This window comes from Lissotriton vulgaris, chromosome 6, assembly GCF_964263255.1.
Source record: "Lissotriton vulgaris chromosome 6, aLisVul1.2, whole genome shotgun sequence".
NCBI lineage: Eukaryota > Metazoa > Chordata > Amphibia > Caudata > Salamandridae > Lissotriton > Lissotriton vulgaris.
In genome coordinates this window covers 1,475,965,222-1,475,978,015 of record NC_141694.1, presented here as the reverse complement: position 1 = coordinate 1,475,978,015, position 12,794 = coordinate 1,475,965,222, and the positions used below count along the sequence as shown (strand labels likewise).

Genomic DNA, 12,794 nt, shown 5'->3' with positions numbered 1-12,794 from the left:
TCCATGACCCCTATCTATACTCCCTGCCACTTGCTCAATAAAATCCTCATGCTTACTTTTATTTACAGAGTCCCATCTTTCCCTTTTATGGAGGTAAAGTTGTTTACGTCCTCCTTCCTCCTCAGGGTCTACCTTTTCTTTAGCTTGTATGTGGTATGTACTCCCGCACACACTTCTCTTCTCTCTTCCTATTTTCATTCCACTAAAGTATTCCTTATTGGTTCATCCATTTTTTTCTTTATCCCTATCCTCCATGATCAGTCTACCCAGTATGGCTACCCCTGCTTATGCCAGAGTGCCTCGTCCTAGATAACCTAGTTCCTCTCCTCCTTATACCGGATTATGTATAGCCTTGCACTTCTACCCCTTCCTGTCCCAGAATACCTCCACTCCAAGTTCTGCTTTGTATTTCCTCGCTTCCATTATTCCACCCTGTTTTATGCTAAACTATTGTTTATCTTTTTATTGTCCTTTTGACTTTTATCTGGTGGTGTTTTTTTTTCAAATGTTTTCAAATTGTTGGAGGAAAAGGGTTATCCTCTTCTGGAAATTCACCAAAAAGGAGCTTCACTAGCCTGGGGTTGTCCGGGTCATGTTCTTGATTTTAGTGTTTCTTTGAAGTGAGCCCAGAGCACCAGATACAGTGGCAGCAGGTGAAGACATACACCGATTTATTAATGAACCTGTCAAAAAGGAAATCTCGGTAGCTGAACATAACTTTAAAAGAGATGCATGAGCTCCCTCTTTGGAGCTAAAAAGGTTAATCCTGCATTTGTTTTATTGGGTAGTTCTTTTTTTAAATTTTATTTAAATATACCCATAAAAGTGTCCTTATTTTTCAGATATTGTCGTTGGTTGTGCGTTACACACGACCCTTCAAAGATGGCGAAGTCATAATGACACAACGCTGGTTTTCTTGTTATTCAAGTGCTAACAGTGCTTTTCTTTTCAGACCTAAGCCATCAGGTTAAACCTTAAGACAATGCATATTGATTTTAATAATGCATTCTACTGAATGGAGAGCATGTAGCCCACTACTGTATGCGAGCCTCTCCGGTAGAGTCATGGGGCAACTGGGCATCTTATGATTTAGTGAAATCCATTTTACATCTGCAACTGATTACATCAACCGCTACCACCTTTCATATGAACTTATTAATAGTAACCCTTCATTTCGCTCCCCTCTCATTCACCATAATCACAGTGACTTATGGCCTCTACTTTTAAGATGTTCGTTTACATCGCCTCTTCTCTTAACCATCCCCAGAAACCACAGATTACATATCTTGATATTTTTGCAACATACCAAATGTAGTAATGTGTAAAAACTTTCTTAGTAGATCAGTTCTTAACCTGTGGTCCGGGGATCCCTTGGGGTCCACGACCTCTACTAAGGGGGTTCACAGCTGCTTGTAAAACTAAATTATAATAACAGATTAATAAAGTGTGTATAATATTTTAAAACATTCCTTAAATGTTAAGGAATTTGAAAATGGAGGCTTAAAATTAAGTTGGTGTCCTCTGATTCATGGGAGCAGTGCAAATGAATAAATGTATAAAGTAGGGAGAATGGTTGGCCTCAGTTTAATTTAGAAAAGCCCCAAACTTCCAGTAAAATGAACAATTTTATTTTTAGTATCTCTGTGGATTAAATCAAGTATTCGATCATTTGTGTATTTGTTTGATGAGTGCTTGTGTATTGTTTGATGTTTAATTAACCGGCATTGCTTAAGCTGTGGTCTCTGACTTCCAGTAGTGACTCAGTGGGGGTCCCAAGATTCCAGTAATGATTAAGTGGGGGTCCACATAAGTCAAAAGGTGAAGAACCTCTGCTGTAGATGATTGGCACTGTCTTTAAGTATGTTTCAACTGCACTGGATTTTCTCTGATTGTCTCGAATGCACATAATCCTCTAATGCCTCCCTTACTTCTATGTAGGAAGGTACATGCACACCTTCCTCTCTCTCAACATGCCCTATTTAAGGGATATTTTGTCACAATGTTTCCAGCATAATCTCACCCAGTCAATCGCTGTGCTGCATGACGTAGTATTTTATCATACCCTATATATTTTTAAATGTATTTCTCCTATGCCTCTCCGATTTGTATTTCTTCCCTGTATTATTATTAGTTTCACTTAAAAAATGCTGCTTTTACCTAAAAGGTATCCTGGCGCTGAGTTAACCTTCTCACCAAACTTAAACTGCCAGAGAGTCTCTTAAGCACAGCCCTTTATTCTGTCTTCTTGTACACAGCTAGCTATGTGGGAAAGAGCCATGTTTTCAGGTCCCTCCTAAATTGGAGGAAAATCTTACTGGCTCTTAAGCCGGCAGCTTATTTCATATCTGGGCTGCCCTTACTGAATAAGCCCTACCTCCATGTTTCACTTTCCGAAACGTCAGAATGCATAGTAAATTAGCTGAGGAGGAGCGTAGATCCCTTGCTGGATCATAATGTTTACATTTTCTTTGCCGCCGCCTAGGTCCGGTTTCCTTTATTGCCTTATATGTGATGCACATTGATTTAAATGTGAGCCTCTCTCTCACTGAAAGCCAGTGGAGTTCCTCGAGTGTTTGAAGAGGCGTTTATTTAGTGCAAATTTTGCCACTGCTGCCTGCACTCCATACAGCCTTTAGTAAATCTCTGGGGCTCCAAGCAGCAAGGCATTGCAGTAATCAGTTCTACTTAGAACAGTACTGTGCACCACTACTTTTCTTGCAGGCTGTGGCAGTAGTGGTACAATTTGCTGTAAGTTCCCGAGTAGTTCAAAACTTGTAGCTGCTGCCTTGTAACGTGTGTCTCCATCAAGATCTTGTCATCAGTGCGTGTTCATTACACATTGAATTTGAAGTCTCTAAATTCCCTGTGCAGGTCCGAGGCCAGAAGTTATTCAGGAGTATATGAAGGTTTCTTGAAGGCGAACAGCATAAAAATTCTGTTTTCTCACTTTCAAATTCTAATGGATTACTATTCAACCTCTCTGCTACATCTCTTAGACAATTATGAAAAGCATCTAGTGACTTAGGTCTATTGTTGTCTAGCGAAAGAATCAGTTGCGTATCGTTGACATAGTTCACAAAACTAATGCTGTATGATTAATATCTATTTACGTCCCCTGCTGAAAATGATTCAAAGAGGATAGGGCTAAGAAGGGCAGAGCCCTGAGGCATCCCATGTTCCACTTTTTTAAATTCTGATGGGTAGGAGGGATTGTTTGAGGGTTGGATTCTATCCATTGTAGCAACATCCTCTTCACACTTAAGTCTTTGAATCAGGAGAGAAGTATTTGATGATTGACTGTGGCAAATAAGTCAAACAATATCAAAACCACAGTTTGAACCCTGTCAACCATCCTCTAGAGCTCAACCATGGTCAAATTAGAGCGGTCTCTGTGCCATGAGCAGGTCAAAAACTGTGTGCACGTTTTCTAGAAGGTTGTTGGATCTTCCCAAAAATGTTAAAGTTCTTTACGGACCTATTTTTTCAAAATTTGCACCGGGTAGGGTAGTTGCGATATTGGCGATAATTGCTGAGCACTGCTGGATCTGCTGTAGATTTCTTCAGCAGGGGTGTGATTAATGCTTTCCGCCACATCTGTGGAACCCTGCCTGTAATTAGACATTGATTTCTTTTTTTTTTGTTTTTTTTTTTGCAGCCCCAGGTAATAATCATCTGGCCTTTTCCTCTGGAATTTTGGGGGGTAACTGGTCCAGTATAGACCCTGAAGAGATGTACATTGTTAACGTTCTAAACACATCTTCTTTCATTGGTTCCATCCGGTCTAGTTTTATGCCACCTTGATTTACCATCTCTGCTCTGATATATTTATTTCTTAATGTTTGGACTATTCCAGATGAATTTACATTCATGTCGGTGATGATTTATCGAATTTTTTAAAATAATAAAACTGAGCTGATTATTATTAAGTTCTTGTGAAAGCTTTGCTTGTTTGATACAGTCAAGGTTCGTTAGTTCTCTTACAATGTAAAATATTCTTTTCGACCCATTTGTCGCTTCTACAATTTTTTTAGGTTAATACCATTCTTTAGCTTTCCTGATTTCTGCTTTATAGTTTTTCAATGCGTTCTTTAATTGTTGCTTATGACTGTCTAGACAGAGCCTCCACCATTGTCTTTCTAGTTGTTTACATTTTATTTAAATTTATTTTAAGGTTTCTGTGTACCACTGTGCTGATGGTTTACACCGATGTGTAATCTTTGTTTGGCATTATTTTGTCTAAAGATCTAGAGATTTTTCCTTGCAAGTTGTTTACATGTTATTTAAATTTCTTTTTAAGGTTTCTGTGTAACACTATGCTGATGGTTTTCACCGATGTGTAATCTCTTTGTTTGGCATTATTTTGTCTAAAGATTTTTCCTTGCAGTTTGTTGTAGTTCTCATAGACTGTTATCTCACTAAAACAGGTCTGTGTTTCAAAGAGTTTTTCCCTCCTGGTTCTTATTCAACTTATGACATGCCTTGTGATCCCTTTCCTGCCTTCACTTGGGGTTCTAAAGCTTTTTTCCCAAAAGTTATCAACATGTGGTTCGACTTGCTTAAAGGGATCATATCTTTAACAGTGAAAAAAGTCCTTTGGTGCTAATAGTAAATCCAGGGTATATCCCCCGTGATGTGTTAGGTCTTTTATTAGTTGTTCCCACCCAATTGTTTCTCAAGAACCTAGGAATTCTTTACACTGAGGGAGTGTTTTATCTTCCACCCATAAGTCACAATCTAACACGAAGTTAGCATGTGTAAGGGCAAGATTTGCGAACATTTTCATGAAAGGCTTAGTGAGTGTTTGCTGTTCCCGATGGTCGAAAGCACAAGACTCCGGAAAACACCATACCATTTTCCACAATAAACCACCCATCTCTACTCCCTGCATTCGATCCACGTATAACATGGTGATTTCCCATTTCTCTTTGAAAATTGGGGGAGAAATTATGTTGTGGCGCCTATTGCGATACCGAGGCAGCTGGCTTCTCAGGGGGACATAGGAGGTAGCAAGCCCTAGCAGAACAGAGTCAGGTCTGAGAAATTGTTGGTTAGGGGGACTGTGAAGCCATGATTGATGGGCAAGATGTGGGTATCAATACCCGGTAATTCTCCCTGTTGATTTTTATTAAAAAAATTGTCAGATATGATGGCTATAAAGTAATGTTTGTTGATTGTGAAAACAACAAAAAATGAATGGTGCTTGCTGGTGTGTCTGTGTCATGATACAGCTATGCAAAGAAACATTTTCTTTTTGCTCCTAATGCATGAAAATGAATGCAAAGTATTATGCACAGGACAACCTCCCGCTCCTGTATATTGCAGTGCTTGTGGTTATTCGCTTATTTTTGTCTTGCAGTAGGAAGGCGCATTGCCTTTTGTTCTGGCGGGCTTCTTTACTCTTTTCGCAGTCGTGGCTTGGTTCTGGCTGTTGAGTTTAGAACCAGTGATCTACAGATGTGAGAGTGAGCTTCACTGCAGAGCACGACTTTTAAATGCGTCATTCCATGCGTCTGTAGTTTTCCAGATGTGACAGTTAATGTACATTGATTTCTGTACTGGACGACTAGTGTAAGACGTATTAATGTTTCTTTTTGTAACAGGTGCAAGATTACCTGAAGCGGTTCGAGAGCATCCCGGACATGCTGGAACTAGACCACCTGACGGTGTCGGGAGATGTGACATTCGGCAAGAACGTTTCACTGAAGGTAGGCCTTGGAGTAGTGATGGTACACAACCTACAGAAGCGCCCCTCTGTGCGCGTGCCCTCGCTGTGCGCATGCGGCTCAGTGGTGTCTCGAGGTTCTGTCATGCGCGCTCCCATTGCTTCCTGTTGTAATTGCGTCATGACAGCACAGTTGGGGTGGGGGGGGGTCAGATCCCTGCACAGCACGGGGTAGGAAATAATACATTTAGGTGGGTTGGGGCGTGTGGGGTGGTGGGATGGGGGGGGTCGGTGGGGAGGTGCAGGGTCTGGCTGGACTCTTAAGAGCCAAAGCACAAGCCTGAGCCATCAAAATATGTAAATTAGGCAGCAAATGTCTTTAAAATTAAAAAATACTTGTATTTCTCAACATTTCTCATTGTCTCAGTTAAGTACATACTAATATATCACCTGATTGAGATATTTATTGAAAGTTAAAAAAGGGATAATTCAGTTCAGTTCAGTTCTTTATTTATTTCGATGGTTAAAAGCCATCATAAAAATGCATATTATTACATACAACATAAAAACATACTGAACATTAGAATTAAAATCATGTTTAAAAAGGTTTTGTTAATACTATATACTGACTTTAGGCGTGAAAAGAAAAAAAGGTGTGGCACATTTCAATTCTTCCCCATTCGTCCACCATCATCCCCTTGTATTTCTTAATTTGAACACAGTTTTAAGAAAACTCATAATGCCACTCAAGGTACGTAACTCAGTTGCTCTTTGCAGAAATAGTAGAGCAGATTTGGCATGGTTAATTTTTGATTCCTTTAGAATATCCACCAAAAACCTTCGCCTCGGGATTTTATAAAAGGAACAAAGTAATACAAAATGAAGGGTGTCCTGCGGAGACCTATTGTCGCAGCCGCAGGCACCCTTCTGCTAAATTGTTAGCGTAAAACCAGACGGGTAGGCTAAAATATTGTGCAACAAATTGAGCCTAAAACGAGTCATTAAAAATCTCTCATGTTGACTGTACATTAAAAAGAGATACGGTTCCATGCCAATTTCATTGCATACAAGCGAGTGGGCTAGTACCGTGGATTTGATAGTCAAGTTCCATCCTCCTGCAGTCATATTTTCCCATTAATTCTTGTGTACATAGTGTCTGCAGGATGGGTCCATATTTAAGGGGTCAGAGAATAACAATTCTTGGCTGATGGACCCTAGTGATTCTTTGATGTATTTCAACCAGGGGATTTGGAGCCATCTCTCTCTCTGTAAACAGTCCTTGATGATCTGTCTGGTTAATTCGGCATCAATCAATCAATCAATCAGTGACACTTATAAAGCGCGCTACATACCCGTGGGGTCTCAAGGCGCTGGGGGGGGGGGAGCCGCTACTGCTCGAACAGCCAGGTCTTCAGCTTCTTCCTGAAGGAGAGGTGGTCTTGGGTCAGGCGCAGGTCGGTCGGGAGGGAGTTCCAGGTCTTGGCGGCCAGGTGGGAGAAGGACCTTCCTCCTGTAGTCGCTCTTCGGATGCGGGGGACGGCGGCGAGGGCGTGGTTGGCTGATCGGAGGTGGCGTTTGGGAGCGTAGAAGTTGACTCGGCTGTTGAGGTAGCTCGGGCCTTGGTCGTGTAGGGCTTTGTGTGCGTGGGTGAGGAGGCGGAAGGTGATTCTTTTGTTGACGGGGAGCCAGTGAAGGTCTCGCAGATGTCCGGAGATGTGGCTGGTTCGTGGGATGTCGAGGATGAGTCTGGCTGAGGCGTTCTGGATCCGCTGGAGTCTCTTCTGGAGCTTGGCGGTGGTCCCGGCGTAGAGGGCGTTGCCGTAGTCCAGTCGGCTGGTGACGAGGGCCTGGGTGACGGTCTTCCTGGTCTCGGTGGGGATCCACCAGAAGATCTTCCGTAGCATGCGTAGGATGTTGAAGCATGCCGAGGAGACGTTGTTGACTTGCCTGGTCATGGAGAGGGAGGAGTCCAGGATGAAGCCCAGGTTGCGTGCATGGTCTGTCGGTTTGGGTGCGGTGCCCAGGGCGGGAGGCCACCAGGAGTCGTCCCAGGCGGAGGGAGAGGAGCCCAGGACGAGGACCTCCGTCTTGTCCGAGTTCAGTTTCAGGCGGCTGGTCGTCATCCACTCGGCTACCTCTTTCATCCCTTCGTGCAGGTTGGCTCTGGCGGCGGCGGGGTCGTTGGTCAGGGAGAGGATCAGCTGGGTGTCGTCGGCGTAGGAGATTATGCTGAGGTTGTGTTTGCGTACGATGGCCGCGAGGGGGCTCATGTAGACGTTGAAGAGGGTGGGGCTCAGAGATGATCCTTGGGGGACGCCGCAGATGACTTCGGTGGCCTCTGACTTGTACGGTGGTAGGCGGACTCTCTGTGTTCTCCCGTCGAGGAAGGAGGTGATCCACTCCAGCGCCTTGTCCTGGATTCCGACGTTGCTGAGGCGCCGTACTAGGGTGCGGTGGCAGACCTTGTCGAATGCCGCGGAGAGGTCTAGGAGGATGAGGGCCGCTGTTTCTCCATTGTCCATCAGGGCTCGGATGTCGTCGGTGGCGGCGATGAGGGCGGTCTCGGTGCTGTGGTTGGCTCGGAAGCCGGACTGTGAGGGGTCGAGGGATCCGTTCGTCTCGAGGAAAGCGGCCATCTGCTTGTTGACGGTCTTCTCGATGACTTTGGCTGGAAACGGGAGGAGCGAGATGGGGCGGTAATTCTTGAGGTCGGTGGGGTCCGCTGTTGGTTTCTTGAGTAGGGCGCTGAGTTCGGCGTGTTTCCAGCTCTCGGGGAAGATGGTGGTGTCGAGGGATGTGTTGATGATGTCTCGCAGGTGGGGTGCGATGACAGCGTCGGCTTTGTTGAAGACGTGGTGAGGGCAGGGGTCGGTCGGTGATCCGGAGTGGATGGAGTTCATCGTGCGGATGGTGTCTTCGGTGCTGATCGGGGTCCAGGCGCGGAGGGTGGTGGTGGGGGGTGGTTGTTCGGTCATGGTGTGCGTTGGTTGGTTGTTGAAGCTGTTGTGTATGTCCGCGATCTTGTTGTGGAAGTATGAAGCCAGGGAGTTGCAGAGGTCTTGCGATGGGGTGATGTCGTTGTTTCCTGCGCTGGGCTTGGAAAGCTCTTTGACGATGTTGAAGAGTTCCTTGCAGTTGTGTGCATTAGGGTTTTGCCAAATTTTAAACCAGGTCAAGATTGGTCTCATTCTGATCAGGTCAGATATATATGGGGTATGTAGCTCTTTGTGTATGATTGCTGCTGGGATGCTCTGGGGAAGCTGTAACAGTTTTTTAAAAAATTTGTCTTCCTCTCCTTGTCTCTGTTGCGCATTCCTAAAACCCCAAACTTCTGCTCCGTAGGTAGCCTTCGAGGTACTAACGCCCTATACAGTGTCATCACCTGTTCAGGAGACCAACGACCCATTCTTCGCGCAAAATTTAATATAGCCCCATTTGCCGACACAAGTTTCCTCGATCTTTCCTCAATCAGTGGGGCAAACTTGATTTTTTCATCGAATAGGAGACCCAGGTACGGGAAAGTGGTCAGTGTCCAGGACGTGATCTCCAATTTTGAACACAAATCTCTTGTGTGGTTTCTTCCCTACTACCATAATAAAAGACTTTGTCAGATTGACGGAGAGGTCCAAGTTCTGCATGAATTCTGCAAAACCTCTAATAAGTAGCTGGAGACTGACTGCAGTTCGAGCGAGGAGGACCGCGTCGTCTGCCTACAGAAGTACCGGTATGTGGCGCGGTCCAACCCTTGGGCAGTCAGTCCCCAGAGCTAACAGGGCACTCTCCAAATAATTTATGTAGAGGGAAAACAAAAACGGTGCAAGGATACACCCCTGCCTCATCCCGCCAGAGCACGGGAAGGGATCAGTGCTCACCCCCCCCCCCCCGCGCTATAGCGGACCTTGGCAGTGGTATTCCAATGCAACTCCTTGAGTACATTGATCAAATCCGGGTCAATTCCCAATCTATACATCAGTATCCAGAGTTTATCTCTATTAACATTATCAAATGCCGCTGCTAGGTCCATGAATCCCATATACATGGCCCCTTCCTCCGTCTTAGTGTATTTAGCGGCGAGAAGGTATAGATTGAGACATTGGTCATTAGTTGACCTGCCTGTTCGGAACCCGTACTTAGTGTCCACCAAGGTATTATGGGTGTCCGTCCATTCAATTAGGCGATTCAAAATGGCCCTTCCAAGTACTTTAGCAGAGACATCAATCAGCGAGATTGGTCTGTAACACTGTGGGTTGTCCCTACAACCTTTCTTGTAAATAGGGACAATCACTGCAGTTGACCAGGAACGCGGGAGGCCAGATTTAATTGCCGCATTCAGTACTCTAGTCACAATTGGTGCCCATAGATCAATATTACTAAGGAATAGGTCTGGGGGGGGGGGCATCCGGGCCTGGAGCTTTGTTACGCGTCAACCCTGTAATTGCTTTTAATACTTCCTCCAGGGAAAATTCTAATGCTTCTGGTCTAGGTCCCGCCCAGGTTCCATTCCCGAAAACTACTACCTCCTGCTGGTTATACAGAGATTTAAAATGGTTAATCCATTGATCAGGTAATATGTTGGTGCTGATAACTGGGGCGCTTGAGTCTTGGTAGCAGGGTCTATTAATAATTCTCCAAAACTAGGCATAGTCCCTATTTTCTCCTGCCTCTCTAAGGTCTGCCCAAACTTCCTTTTGGAGGGCGCTCTTTCTTCTCTTTACCTGTATTTTATAGTTCTGTCTGTATCGGGCAATTTCAATCTTGTTTCTCGGGACCTTTTTTAAACTCTGCTTTAGATCTCTTAGAGCCCTTGAGCATTCGGTGTCAAACCATCTTGGGGAAGATGATTGCTTAGCAGGCCTCTTAGTTGTCAAGAACCTTTCTATTATTTTAGTTAGGGATTCAAAAGCCACAACCACTCCTCTACCCTCTATTGTGGCATCTAAACCGGTCTCTAAATGCCCTTTCCCTTCACCCACTAACTTGGTATAAAACTCTTGCGGGTTGATCATTGTCCACCTTATACGTCTCCCTTGGTCCGTTAGATGGATTTCGGAGACACCCCCTAGATTTCCCCCCGGTAGATCTTGGTAATTAATTTCCAGGGAAAGGGGGTTGTGGTCGCTGAAGGGGCTCCACTCTGTTCTTGTTCTAATAATCTGGTCTTTGGAGTGAGCAGAGATCATTATAAAGTCTATTATAGTCCCACAGCCTCTCCCTTTAAATGTGGGTATGGATGTCTCCCCTGTTTTCAGTTCAACTAAGTCCATAATATGGGTAAGCGCAAAATTATCTAGGAGCTTCATCAACATTGTGCCCTCTTTATTATGTACGAAATGGGGACCCTTTTCTAAACGGCAGGTGGCCCAGTCAACAGGGATGGGAAACAACCAGGGGCAAAGGTGACAATTGAACTCCCCCATCAGCAGGACAGTTGGCTCGGGGCCCTTCGTCCTTAGATCTATTTCCTCATTTATCCTGCACTCAAAAAAATTCCCATCAACTGGGCCCGAGTTATAAAAATTTAGGAAAAGTAGTCTCTGCCCCTGTCCCTGGAGTGATACTGCTTGTAGTGTGTCTGAAGCCCAGTCTGCCTGTGACCAGGTGCCCTTTAAGTCTAAATCTACATATATCGCTAAGCCTCCTTTTGCTCTCCCAGAATTCGTCTCTTGGGCGGGTCTAAAGAAACATTTATAACCCTCCAATTGAGAGAGGTCAGAGTCTTGCGCCCATGTTTCTTGGAGAGCTATAGCATGAAAGCCCCTTATGTATTCCTTCCACTCCTTGTTGTTAAGTTTAGCTTCCAGGCCTGCAATGTTCCAGGATAACACAGTCAGTCCAGCCCTATTCTCTTTCCTGTTCACTGCGCTAAATTCATTTATTTTATCCTCCCCCAATACTGTTGGCTCTATGGTATTTCAGTCTCCTCCTCATGTGACGTTGGTTCTTCTAACCTCAAAACTTGTTCGTTCCCGTCTCTCAGGCAACTACCCTCTCTTTCCGGACATGGGCATTCACTGGTAGCTGAGAGTGTTGCGGGATTATTTTCTGTTAGAATGAGTCAATCATTATCTTCAAGCGACTGCAGGGGGGCAAATCTATTTCTCCACTGAGAGTAATCTCGTGGAGGTAGGAACTGGTCATGGAAGCCTGCGGGTCTTGGTCTTTGTATGCGTTGAGGTCTTCCCGGGTTCCACCCTCCATCCTGGGCACCATTAGTGTCCCAACTCCTTGGATAAAAGTACCCGAGTGGGAGTGCACAAATTGTGCTACTTTGGTTCCTGTTCGAATTCTTCAGGATGTTCTCAACCAGCCCAGTGTCTCTGAAATTTGCCACTATGCAGTCTCCTCTTAGATCTTTTTTCCCTCCCGCCAAGCCAATTCACTCTTCTTACATGCACTATCTCACCACTGTCCCCCTTATTTAAGGGTCTATGTATATTCAACCACTTGGAGATTTTTGCATGTAGTTGGGAGTGTGATTCTCTCTCAGTAGCCCTAATTTCTGGGACCCCTGCGAAGACTATTACAAAAGGGCTGGCCTCTGGGGGGAGTTCTATATGTGGGGCGGCGCTATGTGTGGTGAGGAAAGGGTCAGAGTCCCTGTGGAATGGACCGTAATTCCCATTACTCTGGTAAGAGTCTTCCTGTCTCCATTGCATTAATGGTTGTAAAGGGGCTTTATCTGTGTTTTTAGAACCCGTCTTTTGAGTGTGTCCCCCTCTCTGTTCGTTATTGGGTCCCCCTCTTGAATCTTGGGAAATATTTGGTGCCTCATGGATCTGAGCAATTGTGTGTTGAGTGTAACTAACACAATTGTTAGTTGGCAATGTGTTTTTTCCAGCATTATCAATTATGGCCCCCTCATTTGGGTGACTAGGGCCAGTAGAGGATTTATTAAGCGTGTGCTCTATTACCTTAGTTTGTTTAGACAACTCACACGCAATTTTGTCCACCTTACTTATAATAGGTTTTAGCTGCGCAGTTATAAAGGATTCTAGATGTTTTTTGAGATCTCCTAGGACTGCCTCAACCCAACCTGGGGGATTTGTGTCTGTTTGGGTCTTATTTTCTACTAGTATGGCCTCTTGGTTCGTCTTGGAGCGACTGCCTCCTACAAGTGCTTTCCTTTGTCTCT

At 44.7% G+C, this 12,794-nt stretch overlaps 1 protein-coding gene across 3 annotated transcripts in view; it reads left to right on the top strand.

Moving 5' to 3' along the window:
* UGP2 (UDP-glucose pyrophosphorylase 2) overlaps positions 1-12,794 on the top strand; it is a 534,584-nt gene that overhangs the window by 465,452 nt on the left and 56,338 nt on the right. For all 3 annotated transcript variants that reach the window (XM_086927618.1, XM_086927620.1, XM_086927619.1), the window contains exon 9: positions 5,601-5,705. In XM_086927618.1, the coding sequence (XP_086783744.1) occupies positions 5,601-5,705 (105 nt within the window). The remainder of the gene's footprint in view (positions 1-5,600; positions 5,706-12,794) is intronic.